General features: G+C 40.0%; 2 protein-coding genes across 2 annotated transcripts; both read right to left on the bottom strand.

The window, feature by feature from the left end:
* Positions 1-2,342: 2,342 nt before the first annotated feature.
* Positions 2,343-9,824, bottom strand: FBXO4 (F-box protein 4). The gene is made up of 7 exons (XM_061352169.1): positions 9,629-9,824; positions 9,296-9,531; positions 7,494-7,714; positions 6,412-6,487; positions 5,713-5,891; positions 4,638-4,813; positions 2,343-3,230 (listed from the first exon to the last, which is right to left on the bottom strand). The coding sequence occupies exons 1-7, from the start codon at positions 9,812-9,814 to the stop codon at positions 3,141-3,143; spliced, it is 1,164 nt and encodes a 387-aa protein (XP_061208153.1). The 5' UTR covers positions 9,815-9,824; the 3' UTR covers positions 2,343-3,140.
* Positions 9,825-10,084: 260 nt separating this feature from the next.
* On the bottom strand, positions 10,085-13,942 carry RIMOC1 (RAB7A interacting MON1-CCZ1 complex subunit 1). Its single transcript, XM_061352170.1, has 6 exons — positions 13,687-13,942; positions 13,141-13,241; positions 12,504-12,650; positions 11,980-12,111; positions 11,654-11,768; positions 10,085-10,379 (listed from the first exon to the last, which is right to left on the bottom strand). Exons 1-6 carry the CDS (start codon positions 13,793-13,795, stop codon positions 10,090-10,092), a joined length of 894 nt encoding a protein of 297 aa, XP_061208154.1. The 5' UTR covers positions 13,796-13,942; the 3' UTR covers positions 10,085-10,089.
* Between the last annotated feature and the right edge of the window lie 2,526 nt (positions 13,943-16,468).

The following is a 16,468-nucleotide window of genomic DNA, read 5'->3' as shown; positions in this document are numbered from 1 at the left end:
CAAAAGACAAATCACAGACCAAAGTATCTATCACCTTGAAATGACACCAGCAATTATTTCCATACAGCTTCCTGACAGTGACTCCAACTATTTTCTGTTCTACCCATCCTACCATACAAATTGATACTGATATCCACCAGCATGAAAGAATAGGCAGCACATCCCCTGTCTATAAGCCTTTGAAAAGCATGCTGATTTTCTCACAGGCTCTTCTGCAGCTGCAGCTGCTTCTGCCGTATCTGAGAAGGGATAAATTGATTACTTCAAGCAGTTTTGGCACAGGGTGGTGTAGGGATGCTGTCTGAAAAGCGTCAGAGGCTGATGTGGACCAGCAGTGCCATCCAGTGGGACACAACGAGACACAAGTCCCCTCTGAAGCTGTAAGGGCACACGGAGTCCCCACTGCCGCTCCTAGTTGGACCCGAAGGTCCACTCCATTAGAAGAAATGGCGAGAAACCTCTCAAGTTTTGGGAACACTGTCAGTGTGCTGCTGCCTCTGACCTGTGAGCTGGGTAGGTACCCTCACGTACTGCCTCTGAGATGGCAGCAGGCACTTCGATTCTTTGAAGTTTCAAAGACTTGAAAATTAGCACCCCCATAACCCTTCTTTCTGGGAAAGCTGCTCAGGTGAAGCCTCAGTAATTGAGTTTTATAAATCACAGGTATTGTCATTTTCACGTTTTGCTTTTATTTTGTGAATGCTGTTTAGATAAACATCCTGTGGGCAGGAAAGTGATTTTCTTTATAATACTATTAGAATCCTTCATCACAAGATTTCTGGGCTCCAGATTCTGATTGGGGGGGGGGCCCCCCCCATTTTATTTCACACAAATGCATCAGTTGCCTTTACTGTGATAAATACAAAAGCAAATCTATTTTTATATATATATATATATATACACATATGTGTTTAAAAATACATTTTAGTGATGTTCTAATTCCGTATCAAACTAATTTTGAATTTGTAAAAATTTAAGTGGCAAGCATAATTGACTTACAGTTCTGAACTAGCAGACCTGGGAATTTAAATAGTACAAAGGCTTTTAGGTGAATTCTAAGACGTAGTGCTAGGTGAAATCTGCAGTGCATCCATCTCTGCAGCTATCTGACACATGAATTCTTAACAGGCTGGTTGCCTCTTCCATAGCATACCTCTGTGTATGTAAGCTGTTCATTTGCACAGCACACACACTCATCTACCTTGTCTGCATTGATTCACCACAGTACTCAGTTACACAAACTACCCCACCATCAGCTCTGCAATTCCTAAGAAGCTGGAGTACTATCAGCTCTGCACCTAGGATTTCCTAGGTTTGTTTCCTAGGTTGCATCCTTAAAACTTGCAATTCTTAAGTTACCTATCTTTAAGCTAATAAAACTGATGTTCTTTAGATTAAGAAAAATGAAAATCCCTACATTATCTTGATCGTTTAAAATCACAGTGAATTACTATATGCTAATCAGAAAACATACACTAGCATTGTTCATTAACAACTAATGATAATGTTATCTGTTATGACAGCATAACTGCAGACATTGCAAGTGTGCCCATGTGTGCATGCAGATATGTGGGGGCTTAACACACTGAGAAAGACTGGAAATACTGTTCTTTAAAAATTAATTTATTCCTTATGAAGAAAGCGGAAGAAAGATTTTGCATTAAAAAATGTATTTGTTGCAGTTAACATTGCAACTGCTGGTTTCAACACCCTACAGACAGATCATTATGGAATTGTGACTAGCAGGAAAATCACATACAAACAACCAGAAAGCATGGAATTTTCCCCCAGCTACTTACAAGCTTTTGTGTCTTCTCTATTTTAAAGGGCAAAGCACACATACCCTACTAAAAAAAATCCCCAAACCAAAAACAAGGATAAAACACAAAATTACCATATCATAGCTTCCCATGGATTTTCCCTTGAAACTCCCTTATGTGCTGGTTAGAAAACATACAAAATTATCTAGAAAGCTGAGTTGTGCAAAGATGGAAATAAAAAAAAATAAAAAATACACAGTTCCTGTGTCTGTCTTTTTTTATTAAAAAAATTTTAAATTTCTCAAATGTCTTGAATGTTTCTGACATAGCTGTGTTTGTGCATCACATAAACCAGACTGAGGGCAGTTACAGCTGAAGACAATCTTATATTTAGGCCCAAGACAAGACTGTAAGACTTTCGTATTTCCATGGAGAGAGAGATGAGAAAACAACAACAGAAAACAAAACAAAACAACAAAAAAACAAACACCCAGAAACCCAGAACAAAACAAACAAAAGCACAGGCAAAAAATCCGAAAAACATTAAAAAAGGCGAAGACTAGAACTATCCCAAATGACATTAACATAAAAAATGCAATTCCAGCTCTAAAATGTTGTCCTTTTTATAAAAGTACTTGTAACCGCATAGAAAATTTCAACTCACAACTATTCAAATAACTGATAGGTCCTATGTATTCAATAAATTTCCTGAAGTACTAACAATTCTATTCAACATTTTCTCATTACATCAAAGGTTCAAGCTAGTAATTTCACTGAAACAGAAAACAGAGTATCAGTTGAAGTATTTTGTGGTTGGTTATTAAATAATACCACAAACAACTCATATATGGTACCTTGTTTGTTTACTTCTAAGAATTTTGGTCTGGAATAACTTATTGTGTAGGTGCTATTTCTTGTCTTGGTATTGTTTCTGGAAAAAAAATACATGGGAATTTACTCTTTTGAAAGAGATAGAGTATTTCTTTCAACCTATCACCATACAACATACAGTACATCTTCTTTGGTTGGGAACCGTCGCTGTCAAGATCTCCACCAGAAGTATTTACTAAATGAGCGACATGTGCCATAGTGTTATGTATACTTACAGAAGAGATTAGATTATCAGATATACTGAGATTGAATCTTAAATGCCCCATCTTGAAAGAAAGAAGAAACCAGAACACCCAGAGTGCCCCCCAAATAACTTCTGCATCAGCTGCTGGAATCCAGGTAATCCTACTTGTACTTCTAATTCAGAACTACAGTTGGAAGAATATTAAAGTATGTGCAGAGAAATACATGCAGGTTTGTCTTTAAAATCTCCAACAGTGCTCTGTCAGGACACAAAACCTCTATGCAGTAAAACAGTACACAGTTCCATTACTGTGCATTTTTACAATTTGCCTCTTCCAGGAGCCACTCAATTCCATTTAGCAATCCAGCTAAAGTTGCAGCTACAGTGTCCTGCACCTGTGAAAATAAAAAAAGCTGTAGTGGAGATCGCAGAATTTCAAAATGGTGGGGGGTTGGAAGTGACCACATCTAGACCAACCCTCTTGCTAAAGCAGCTTCATGTAGAGCAGGCTGCACAGGATTGTATGCAGGGGGCTCCGAGTATCTCCAGAGGAGACTCCACAACCTCTCTGGGTAGCCCATTCCAATGCGATCACTCTCACAGTGAAGTCCTTCCTCATGTTCAGGTGGAACTTTCTGTACTTCAGTTTGTGCCTATTGACCCTTTTCTTATCGCTGGGCACCACTGAAAAGAGCCTGTCCCTGTCCTCTCCATACACGCCCTTAGGACATTTGCACGCCTTGGTAAGACCATCTCTCAGACCTCTCTCCTCCAGGCTAAACAGCCCCAGCTCTCTCAGACTAGAGAGATAACATATAACAAGATCTAACATTTTAGCATCACTCCATCTATCCTTAAAAGTGAGAAATACTCGTACCAAGTCTAAATTTTTATCACTGGTTTAAAGGTCCTTTAGCCAAAAGAGATGTCTTAAGAGTTAGGTACAAAAAGGAAATACTACTGTACAAAATTAATTGCAAGAGGCATTAGGCAAGCCTTTCATTCTTTGTATCAAGGTGAATTTTATTCATTTAACCAGCTATTCTGGAACATTATACTTACTTTATGAATGAAAATCTACTTGAAAATTCTTCTCATAACTCTTAAAGTAAAATAGCTGCTAGCTTTGCAATTCAAGGCACATTCTCCTCAGATTTTGTAATGTAGTATAAGGAGGTATGTTTTTTAAAAAGCCTGTAAACATTTTCCTCATGAAATCAAAGGAATTAAATCAGAATTTTGGGGGGTTTTATTAAGTATTATTCTTCGGCTACACAACACCACAAAAAAGAAATTATGTGTGGCTGAGACATACTGATATATACTGTGCTTGACAAGCATAAAGGAACAGGTTCAGGGCTTCACATGCTAGGTAAAAACTGATTTGTCAAAAACTCACAAACAAGTAACAATTAAATGTGCCCTGAAAATGGCAGAAAAATCTACCGTGTCTCCAAGACCTTGGATCATGACTCAGAAAACTCGTATTTAAATTAACTGAAGCTTCCTTTTAGTCTCTTCATGGCCAGCATTTTGTCCTTCCTTACATTCTGGGTCCATCTTAACTTTCTTGTGTGTAAGTGGGCAAGCCATGTAGCTCCCCTATGTTCAGCCAGGCTAATGCTTCATCCTAGAGGACCAGAGAAATGAAATTCTTCACTTCACTGGAGACCTCATGTACTAGCTTTGAAAGCTGCACGCTTGCTTAGGCAGGTACAGTTCAGAAATACAAGAAGCCTAAATTAAATTTAAGCCAGAGAGATACAGGAAAAAAGAATAATAAAAGGTTTAAAAGCAAGTACCATCCAGGGCTGATGTAGCAGATTTAGTTGCAACTGATGTGCCACGTAAACACACGGAATTCTTTTCACATCAGTGTGAGAGACACAAGACAAAACCAGCAGAGGTCTGTTTGGAGGCCCGAGGGCTGGATCAATCATTGCCAAAATATGAGCCAGTTCCTCTTGACGATCATGCTCTAAGAAACAATTTTTAAATACAAGAGTATTAATTACATGCAAATTGCAAGGAACTATCTTTTTTACAAGAATTCACAATTTTATAGGTGAGGAAATAGGGCTGGAAGGGACATGACCTTCCTTGTCCCAAGGGTGGATCATCCACATTCATGTCATCACACAGATGGATCATGTAATACTCAGATGTTCTTAAAAGATCTCCACGGATTCTACAGGCAGCCTATTCCCATACTCAGCATCTGAGTGTTTTTCAAGTACCTCCAAGAAATCAAAACTCAATAAGCCACTAACACTCACACACTACAAAGTCAGTAGCCCTTTCCCACTGACCATACTTTTCTCCTTAGTATATTCCTTCACTCTTTTTCACTCTCTTCTGAGCAATCCCCTTCTCTCCATTTAAGTTTATGAACATTAAGACTATTATCAGAATAGGTATTTGACTTATCCTCTTATAGGACTACCCTGATTTGGACTAATTGCATCTTTACTGTAGTTTTACTGGTGTAGGTTCTATTTTGAGGCTATTAAGCCAACAGCAATTCATTTCAGGCTGCTTCTAATAGCCATGCCTAGGGTTTTTTGGTTTGGTTTTTGTTTTGGTTTTGTCTGCTTTGTTTTTAATCTGGATCATTTTACTCCCATAGCTTAGACAGCAACCTTATCAGTATCTGTCACACGAAAAAGTGCCATAAATCCTCAAAGAGAAATAAGGGAGAGTATCTCAGATAGGGAACCTCTTTTACTGGATAACCCATGAGGAAATAGCATTAGTAAAGCTAATTAGTGAAGAAATTTTTAAAGAATCAGAACAGGGATTTTGATGTATTGCACATTCTTTACATCTTTTATGACGTTCCAATCATTTGCAAAATATGAATAAAGAGAAAACCCTTACTTTTATGAGCTTCTGCATTAGCAACGTATATGAATCCATCCACTACTTCGCACACCTTTTTAACTTGAGCTATTACACTGTAGTGCACGGCTTGCTGGTTCCCTATGATGCTGTTCTCTTGGTAGAACATCTTATTCACAGCAACAGCTTGCTCTGCCTTTGCTCTCCTCCTTTCCACACTGAAAGATATTTCAGTATTTTAGCAGTCAGGTTATTTGAGAATGCAAAAACTGCATTTTGAGTCCTGGCAGCACAGGAGAGGGAAAGAAAACAGCCTGAGCCAGCAAAACAGTTTTCTTTCTCCCTGCCCACTCCCAACCTTACTTTTTTTCTAGTGTACCCACACAGATGGTTAGCAATCTGAAAGATGCGTATGAAACTACACCGCAGGATGAGTTTATACAGTGATGCAAAAGGGACCTAATTAACGCATCAAGTGAGCCAGAAGCACCTGTCATGTATTTGTCATAGCAATTTACTGTGCGTAAGGTTTGGAAAAAGTTTCCATGGACATTTATTATGTGCACATCAAAATTTAACAGCTGGAAAAAGTGAAGATATGCATTGAAGCTTTAGACTGTGACAGCCATGCATGTGAATGCACACATAAAAATCACATGATGAAAATATGCAGAAAAGTGTACACTAACCTAGAAATTGTACTTTTTCTTTTTTTTTTTGGTGGAGACCGTATCTTACCTGGTGGTTGAATACAATGTCAGAATATTGAATTTTTGATTGTTATTAAGCTGAAAACTGACTCCTGATCCAATTCCTACAGGGGAAAAATGATTATATGAGGTTACAACCATTTGGTTACTGAATTCAACTAAGTGGTAGGCTAAAAATTTCAGTGATGCTATAAAATGGGTTCATCTAAGCCTACGGTGTTGCTGCTAAGGGTAGCATATTTTCTATTTTACAATTAAATTTTATACATGCTCTGATATGACAATTTAACTAAAATCAATTAAATGGTATTAAAACATCACAAGGGGGAATTTCTGTATTTCTGATACTTAGATTGAACCTTGAAACCTAAGTCAGAGAGGAGCCAGACTTGCATTCTTCAGCTGAAATAGGGAAATGAAAGGCTCTGGTCTGTTTACTACAAACTGTATTGAAAAGGATGTGAGAGAGAAAAAAAGATAACGCCACTAAAATAGTATTTTCACACTTTCTACACATAGTGTAATTATTAAAATTCTCCTGTGCTGAAAGAAACACTAGTTAAAATTAAGACATTTTTTACTCTGGTTTGGACTGAAGTAGAATTACAGATGTTCAAGCCTATTTTTTTAAACATTGAAAAAAAATCCTTCCCTCCTCCTGTAACTCTTCTAAACTAAATTTACACCATTTGATACCAAAATACTGAATCATATGGGATCATTCTTGACTTCTTGTATAAAAACAAGTGTGGTTTTTAGCCACTTACTGCAGGAAGTGCGTAAATAAAGTTCTGTCTGCATTTATCTATTAGAAAAGCAGATATAACATGGAATTCAGGATCAAAATAGAACTACAAGGCGCAAAATGAATCCTCTGATATTGTCCAAATGTAATCATAAATGCACTGAAGCTATAATTTTATCTCAAATGCTTACTGCAATTATTCAAAGTAATACAAAGACAGATTATTTTTCTACCATTATATTTTCTACTATTATTATGAGTTTCAAGCGAAGAATAAAGCATCCTTTTTTCTCCATTTCTCCCCAAAGTTTCTTCTGCTATATCTCTTTATATAATAAAAAAGCTGAAAACAAAACCAGCATTACCATGAATTTGCCTTTGAGGTAGGCCAGCCAGCAGCAGAATTTCTGGGCATGTCATCATCTTTTGTACTAAAGAGTCGTCAAACTCTTCCAAACCTGGCCCAAACATAGCAAAGCGAGGTTCTACCTGAGTGACCAGTGATTGCAAAAAGGAAGTGACAGCCCCATACCGGGGACGGCTTGATTTCAAATTTCTTCTGCTCTGGGGACAGCATTTTTTGTATCTGTGTAAAATAGACATAACTAGAAATTAAACACAAATACAAAAGACATATTAACCAAACAACATAAATTGATTCAGGTCCCACACTTCTTGTACTTTGTCACAACTCAAGCACATGTCAAAAATGATGAAAGTTCCAAACTGATGGTTTCAAGCAGGAAAGGCATTAGTCCTTCTGAAGTCCAAATACTGACTATTCATACCTTAGTGCACTTCTGTCTATGGATCTTTTAATTCACTTTAAAATATAAAGTTACAAATTCCCCACCCTCACTGAACACAACTGGTAAAGTAACATCCAAGCTGATAAGTCACATACAATATAAAAAGTGTGAGACTTCTGAGTGCATTTCCATTAGACTGGTTTTGAATGTATTAACCATGAAACAGGTGACACCACCTAAAAAAGACCATTTCCCCTGTAGGCATAGAGAACACATGTTGTGAGACAGGTGTTGGCTGCAAGCTTATGATGATGTGCTTGTCTGATGCAGAAACTGGAAGGCATGGAAAGGCTTCAGCAATCAAAGGGAAGAGGTAACAGTCATACAAATGGCAGACATCCTAGTGAAGTAGATTCAGTCTCTGCTTCTGTGGTCACAGTAGGCTGCTGCTGGACAAACCTGTTCTAGGAAATCCTAAACATGTGCTTCAGCTGACCTCAGCAAAACCATTAAGTGCTCACAGATACAATGGGAATCAGTGGTAGGTGGTTCCCAATATGTACTGTACAGTATTCAGGCCTAAAGAGATTTAAATCCAATGTTCAAAATCAGTAGATACTTCGCACTTCAAATTCTGGGTGTGTTCCTCCCTCATCTGTAACATACAGATGAAGAGCACAGAGACTGCAGAGGTTAGGGCAGTTATCCTGAAGCAACAGATCCATAAAAATCAGATTGTAAAAAAACTGTAATCAAAACAATTAAGAAAAACAAAAAAAAAAAAACCAAAACCACCACCACAAAAACTATCTATTTAAGAGATCTTAATCATCCAAACACATTATGTGTTGTTAGACTTCAACTATACTAGCTGAAACCACAGTCTGTCTTACAGCTATTGAGCTAAAGCACTACTACTTGTTATTCTGTGCACAAAGAAACCCTCTTTTTTTTTTTTTTTTTTTTTTTTGCCCCCCCCCCCCGGTCTTCCAGGTAAGATTAAAAAAAAAAAAAAATCATTCCACTTGCTGTAAAGACTCATTAGTACCTTTATTAAAGTAAGAAATCATGTCGTACTGAGAGTGAAGAACACATCTTTATCAAGACTAACAATACACACAGATTCTGAGGACTGTATTCCTGTGGCATAATAAACATGCAGTTTACAGAGGGTTTTATTTTCTTTTTGTAGTGTTAGCTTTGACTGTTCCAACATTTTACGTTCTTTGTTCCAAACAAAAAGAGCTGAACTGTCAAAAAACAGGCAACTGTATTTTTAAAATAAACAGTGGATTTGAGACCCGTCAAAAATTTAAGCAGTAGCCTAAAGCACAGAGTGTTACTGCTGTAAATACGAAACATGCCTCTGGGCTATTACTGCTGTAGTAAGTTGTGCAAGAGGATATCAAGATACTTACACTGCCATGTAATCATACAGTGCATTATCGCTGACTTCTGAAAAGGCTTTATTAAAAATCTCGACATCTGGGAGTGATTTCCAATCAACAGATGTCCAAAAAGGGAGATCCCTCAGGAGAAAATACCTCCATAACAATGGATCTTGCACAGCAGCCCTCCAGTAACAACTCGTGCTTCCCAAATGGCACAAGTCTTGTGGCGAGAGATAGGACATGATGTTCAGCTGCACGTCTATCTGAAAACCGTCGAGAGCAGCGGTTTAACAACCCGGGACCCGAGCAATGAAGATCCAAGAGGCTTTCCCCCCTTACCCCTGCCCGGGCCTCACTCACCGGCAGTGTCTGCAAGGCGCTCACCTTCTCCGCCTCCTCCGGGAATGAAGGAGGCGAAAGACCCGCGAATGCGGCGGCAGCGCCGCCTTCTCGGGTCCCTCGCCTCCATCGTTCCCTAAGGATACGAAAACGACCTCGCACAGCACCCTCCAACCCGCCCCTCTCTGCCGTTCCACCAGCCGCCATCGCACCAAGCCCCACTGCCTCTGCCACCGCCCCTCAGAGCTACCGCGCCGGCGCTGGGGCGGAGATACAGGCGGTCCTCCGTGTGTGCCAGCTCACTGCAGTTGTTTGTGGTTTTGCCTTAGGAATAGTTGATACGGAGCTGTATTCCGGGAGTTCTCTGAATGCCCCTTTTTAATGCAAGAAAAGTGTAGTTTTGATAAGAAGGATGGTCATATCCTGAAGCAGCGAGCTAAGCGAGCTCTTCAGACACAAGATTTTTTCCAGTGCAGCCTGTTTCAGTTGTGGGGTTTCATGAGGTAACACAACATTTGTTTTGCAGCTGCTGTGTTCCACCCTTGGCCTTTTAAAGGTCCCTCGCATGCAGCCACATATTTCTCTAACATGTTTTTGCCCGTTTCTCGGAAATCCAGCCAGACACTCTTTGATCTGCAACCCAGGTCACTGTTAGAGACAGGATCTGTTGTTTCAAGGCTTTCCTGCTTCCCTTCTCCACAGTGTTGCAGTCCCCAGTAGCACATTTCTCCACCGTACATCATTGCCAGTAAGTGAGTGTCACTAAAGACACCTGCAAAAGCAATTTAGATCAAGGACTTTATTGTTCTAAGTAAGTACACAGCTTAACAACTTCAGTTTCTTTTTTCAGTAACATTGAAAAAAAAATCCAAATAGGTAGCGTAAGCCTATTAACGAGGCACACCAAAACCCCCAAGATTTTAACTATAGGATGACTGACACTGCCCAGAAGAGAACCTGGATCAAGTCCTTGATCATAACTTTATCCATTTTGCCCCTCCATACTGCTAAAGTCTTTTAAGACTGCCATACAAATGTTGTTCTGACAATTGCGTTAACCTATTTATCTTAGAAAATTTCTGTATTTCTTTACAATCCGTTTAGCACAGGCATGATTATGCATATTTACTTTAGAATACTTCTTTGCCTCCCCCAATTTAAGCCTAAAAGATGATGCTGTTTGATGATCATCTTAACTCGGGTCAATCAGCAGCAATTTGAATATTGTAATAGAAAGCCACATGTGTGTCCATGGTCATTGAAAAAAAAAAACAACCCAAAAATAAAATAAAAAAATATCAAAATATCCTGCTAAATAAATCTTTGGCTCTGTCTGTGGAGCTTAAATGGAGCAATGCCACTTTCAGATGAAATTAAGCACAGCTAGAATATGGCTAGTTTTGAGTGTGTACGATGAGGGCACCATGTCCTCAGCACCAGCCCTACAAATCCCCTCCTCCTGCACCACCCTACCTGCATCACACTCATGCAGGCGCAGATCCTCATGTACATGTATTATAGTAATGCAACTTACATAAAGCTACCTAAAGTGCATATAGAGAGACTAAAAGTTTGCCAAATCTAACCAGTTCTGTACATACACCTGTGGGAAGTCAGTAATTCAGTGCTTGTGTCTGTGTTCCCCTATATGTAAACAGGAAGGCCAATATGAGAACATGTAGCACCATCTGCTGTCATGATCGTGCTTTCAACATTTGTCAGTTAACTGGATGGCTGTAAAACACTCGTGCTGTGCATAAAACATTCATTGCCTCAGATTGTCTTCCTCCAGTGCACTCAAAAACACAGAGAAAACGAGCACTGCCACCTCCTAAATTCTGAGTCAAGAAGAAAAGGGAGAGGACCAGACAAAGCTCTGCTGCCAGCTTATCAATTTCATCTGTTTTGTTTTAAAAACTGACAGTTTTTGAACATAAATGAAGTCAAACAACAAAAATGTGCAACAAAGCATTTCATAAACTGGAGCAGTTAGTAAGAGGAGCTTGGGGTCACCGGGTTTTTGGAGTTGTTCAGGGTTTTTTTTACCTTCACTGAGTAATCTAGCTGAGTCTTTATCTTGAAGTGAGACATCTTCATTTAGCTGAAGAGGGCATCTAAAGCTGAGCATCTTCATCAGGTAATGAACTCCATCATTAAGACACTATGTACAGTTAAAACAAAAAAAAGGCAAAAACTAAGTTCTAATTAGTTAAATGACAGCCAGAAATATTTCTTGCTATGAATTTCCCAGAACACTATTTAAAGGGGGAGGAAATGGGTAACGGATGGGGAAAGGAAGCTGTATTTTCAAAGCAAATAGTCAAATTTAAAACTATATTCACATGCTGATAGAACTTTTCAATCTCCTTTACCTTCTTAAATATGGCAATGTTTTCTCGTAGCCATTCACTCCTTTCTTTTGCTGTATGACAATACATGTAAAGCAGGGCTCCTTTTCTCCAGTAAAGACATTCTAACAACTCTGCACCAAGGATGTTCACTGGCTGAAATAAAATCCAACAAACTAGACTAATCCCGAAAAACACCTGAACTACTCATATACATACTTACACATACAAATAGCATTATATTAAGCCTCTAACTTTAGAGGCTGTAGTTGACAGCAACAGTCACAGACACAAGCTTAACAGTTTGGATTTCAATTGCCAAAAGCACAGAGAATAATGAAATATTAGCAAGAAAAAAATGTGTGCATGCAACAGGCTGTTTGAAAAAAAATATTTTCAGGAATTTAAATACAAATAAGACTTGAAAAATTTTCAGAAGATCTTAAATACTGCCCATCAAAAACACAAATACTCCCATCCTGTTATAGATTTTTTATTTTAAAATACTGCAATAGCTAATTCTCTAGCTGAATAGCGTCAGTACTCACTTCTTCATTTATGCTGCATTCCCTCACTAGGGCTTCTGGCTCTGAAAGAATACAAGTAAGTTCTTTAACTTTCTGCAAGGAGGATTCTTCTGGAAAATCTTCATCCACAAGCTGGTTCTCCTCAAAATATGTAATGTCTAAAACAGCCTATGAAAACAAGAAGATAAACAATGTAGAAATGCTACCAGCAAAATAACCAGATAGTAGTGTGCAGTAACAGACAAACTTGATACAGTTTATAGAATTTTATGATTTTAAGGTATTTTTTCACATTTAGGTTACAAATGCTGGAAGAAATATTTCAAGAATGTTGACAGTGAATGTAAATTCAAACCCCTTTCTGACCTTAGGTTTTTAGGTTACATTTAGGTTACAAATGCTGGAATTAAGAAATATTTCAAGAATGTTGACAGTGAATGTAAATTCAAACCCCTTTCTGACCTTCAGTACCAGCACAATTATTACTGACTCTTATCTTCTTACTGAAACAAATGCAGTCCTGCACTTCCTGGATGTGCATTGCAGACACCAAGTTACAGAGATCTCCTTCTGATATACCCTCTTGCCTACACCCAACCCTCACCCCCTACACAGCAGACTTTCTTGAAAGGGAGCTCTTAAGGTCTTACACATATACCTGTGTATAGAGCTGCAAAAGCGTGGAAGGATGTTCTTTCCCTTCGTTACAGAAGTCCTTCAATTTATCCAGAGTAGCAGAGCCCTTTGCTAAGAAGGTATCTGAAGGAAGAACACAATGCTTCCTTAGCGCTGGAAAGCACTCAAAGCCTTGCTTACTCTCCCGTTTCATTTCATGTGGCTTTATCCTCCCTTGCACAACCTACAAGAGCAGCTGAATACAGCATTTCAACAGGCCCACTGTCCTGTCAGATTACACCTTTCACTGCTTAAGGGAATTCATGGCTGTGGTCTGATGCTTCAAAACCAATTCCACACACTCCATTCCCAAAGAAGTCGTGCATTTACAGGCACAACTCGCACACTTCAGGCCTCCTGCAGGAGGGAGACGCGGAGCCCTCAGCTGCTGTCCCAGAGCGGGCTCCGCGCCCTGGCCCGTCTCGCGGCTCTCCAAGACGCTACACAGAGCGGCGGCAGCAGAAGGCGGAGCTGCCCCGCGAAGCCGGGCAGAACCCAACCCCGTCCCCTTTCGCCTGTGGCCTCTCACCGCCGCTGCCCGCTCCCCCGGATGCCGCCAGCCGCCGGCCCAGAGCTGCCAGCCAGGGCCGCAGCACGGACACGGCACCCCGGGCCTCTGCACCGCCCGGCTCCCCCATCGCAGCCGCCCGGCACCAGAAGAGAGGGCGGGCCTGCCGCGATGGCGGCCGCTGGGAAGGTGAAAGGCACGCAGGCGCAGCGGCGCTGTGGCCTCGGTCTCCGGCTGCTCGCGCTTCACCGATGGTGAGGGGCGCCTGTCCCGGCAGAGAGGGATGGGACCGGGCGGATGCTCGTGGAGCTCACTCCCCGTTCGTACCAGCTGGGCATTCCGTAGCGACAGCGAGGACCAATAGGCCTCGCCTGACCTCCAGGGCGAGGCCGCAGGAGGAGGGCAGGCCTGCTGGGCAGGCCTTGCGTCACTGGAGGCGGGACTTCGGGGTTGGTTTTATGTGGGGTTTAAAGCTCTCGGTTACAAGAAACATTTATGGCTCGTGCAAATCTGTTTCGGGGCCCCCAGAAACACATGGCGTGTCCATATGTTGCCCCCAGAAGAATGCTCTACAGCTTCACTGTGAGATAGGGCTTGCCCATAGGTGAACTAAAACGAAAGGCAGTGGTGTTTTTTAAGACCAAACCCGTATTTTCTGTTGATAAATACATTGGTGGTTCTGACTTACATTTTAGTATTGAATTACTTAACACGTAGAGGTACAGCTGTGAAAGTACACTTAAATAATCTTGAAACTATAGCTTTGGTTAGAGACATTGGAAAGTTTTGCTCCAATGTTTTGTTCACCTTTAAATAAAACACTTGAGAAGTGCTAAATAGATTCCATATAAGTTTTCCTTCTGTTTTTAACAAAGTCTTGCTACTGCCTCCTCATCAAATCAGCTAATACTTCATGTTGTGTAGTTACAAAAATGCTGTAATTCACTACATTGCTTCTCTATCTTTCTCCACCTCTCTACCTGCCTGGAAAAAGCTAATGTCTCAGTGTTCACTGGCATAACTTGTCACCTCACAATATTCTGGATTTGTTAGATTGATTATTTTAAAAGAATAATTGACCAAAGAATTTTCTTCAAGTCATAGTGTGCATTATGTTTGTGCCCATGTCCCACTGAATTACTTAAAAACAAAAACCCAAAACAACATAAAAAAGTGCCATTTACTGAATAAACTACATTAGGTAGTGGAAAGCTATTTACTTACAGACATAGGGGTTTTTTTGCTGTTGGCTGTGTTAGCTGTCCTGGAAGAGTTGCCAAACAGATGATACTCAACAAAAGAAAGTAAACCCTAAAACGCAAAGTTGTGTTTACTTCCAGAAACAGTCTATTTCTAGGAGAAATCTCTTAACATTTTGGTTGGATGTGTATTGTCATGCATTCCTGCTTAGTCTGTAGCCAGATACAAGGAACAGACATAGGGAACAGCTGTGTTGCCAATACAAAAAGTACTATGGTAGTTAACCATATCATACCTAGGAGCAGAAGATGTGGTGCTTCATGTTTGAAGTGGAATACAACACTTTCCCTATTGTCAGTTTTGGGGACTTTCTTCAGATCCTTTGCTTGCTTGGTCCTGCCTGCACTTCTCTGTTTCAGTACTGTGTTGCTTTCTTAGTTTATTTCTTCATAACCAGTTGAGTGAGCAGGTGGGTCTGCCCTTAATGGTGCAGGATATGTCATCCAGCTTTCAAGATGTCTCTTGAAAAACAAAACAAAACATAAACCTAAAGTGTTTGTGTGCTGAGTCATTTGATTAAGGAAGTGGTCCCCTTTTTCTTACTGTGCTCCAGGCACTGTTACAGTTTATCTATATTTTGAAATCTAGATGTTTGTGCAATAACTTTTTTTTCTCACAGAATTTGTTATATACTCTTTGTTTAAATATACAGTGAAATCTGGTTTTGATGTTTCTCATCAGTGTCTGAGATGAAAGAGGTGTGTTTCTGTATATAAGCTGGTAAAATAGAAGTTGCTTCAAATGTTGAAAAGGGGAGTGATGTCCACTTCCCGGAGAAAAAGAGGACCTTGAAGATTTTTAGTTTGTTGATTTGTTTGCATCTTTTTTATTAATTTATTTACACACAAACCCTCCAACCTGATTTTGCCATGAAATGTGTGAGGAAGCAGTGAACAGCACCGGGGCTGAGCAGGCTGGAGTGCTGTCTCGTCGCTGCATTGAGCAAGCCCTCCCCATGGGCCCTGCCTCACTCCTGACTGCTGTGGCCTCTGTCCATCATTCCTCAAGATGTAGTTCCTTCAGCACTAGGTCCCCAGGCTGCGTTTTGTAGTTTGTGGAGCTGCTATGCTAAACTTCTCCCCACATCTTGCAAAGTGCTTTGGTCTGAAGGCTGGTGAAAGACTAGGTGTCTGACTGTCGGAGAGAACAGTGTGCTCAATTTGCCTTATATTTTTTTGTTTTTACTTAGAACCTGTTTAGATGGATCCCTGCTAGACATGTGAAAGAGCACGGTATGTTTTGAGGTTTGCTCCCTCTCACTGTATTTTTCAGAGCTGGGAGATCTTAAAATTCAAATTCTCAGAGCATCACACAGAGATTTGCATCCAGTCTTTCTCTGAAACACTCTTTCTGGGTGATACTTAACATAGATTACTTTGAAGCAGAAAACTGTTTCACTACATAGAGTTACTTTAGGGAAAGTAAAAAAAAGTGTAAAAAAAAATATGGTAAAAAGATGAAGGGATTTATGTTGGATTTATGGTCTTTCAGTTCCTGGCACTATGTGTTTTTAAGGCCACTGTTACTAGTAGCGAAAGGCATA

This window comes from Neopsephotus bourkii, unplaced genomic scaffold (assembly GCF_033783945.1).
Source record: "Neopsephotus bourkii isolate Nb327-2 ecotype Australia unplaced genomic scaffold, CSIRO-AGI_Nbou_v1 NB_631, whole genome shotgun sequence".
In the NCBI taxonomy this organism is placed as follows: Eukaryota; Metazoa; Chordata; class Aves; order Psittaciformes; family Psittacidae; genus Neopsephotus; species Neopsephotus bourkii.
The sequence above is the reverse complement of the archived record's forward strand: the minus strand, read 5'-3'. Positions and strand labels throughout refer to the sequence as shown.

Excerpts from the sequence above, each read along its gene's own strand:
- FBXO4 (XM_061352169.1), bottom strand. The coding sequence starts at position 9,814 with ATGGCGGCTGGTGGAACGGCAGAGAGGGGCGGGTTGGAGGGTGCTGTG. Across the intron at positions 6,488-7,493 it reads ACCTCAAAGGCAAATTCATG|GAATTGGATCAGGAGTCAGT; the intron begins GTAATGCTGGTT and ends TTTCCCCTGTAG. Across the intron at positions 3,231-4,637 it reads TGCTACATCAGCCCTGGATG|GTGCAGGACACTGTAGCTGC; the intron begins GTACTTGCTTTT and ends TTATTTTCACAG.
- RIMOC1 (XM_061352170.1), bottom strand. The coding sequence starts at position 13,795 with ATGGGGGAGCCGGGCGGTGCAGAGGCCCGGGGTGCCGTGTCCGTGCTG. Across the intron at positions 13,242-13,686 it reads CGGGGGAGCGGGCAGCGGCG|ATACCTTCTTAGCAAAGGGC; the intron begins GTGAGAGGCCAC and ends TTCTTCCTTCAG. Across the intron at positions 11,769-11,979 it reads ACATTGCCATATTTAAGAAG|TGTCTTAATGATGGAGTTCA; the intron begins GTAAAGGAGATT and ends AACTGTACATAG.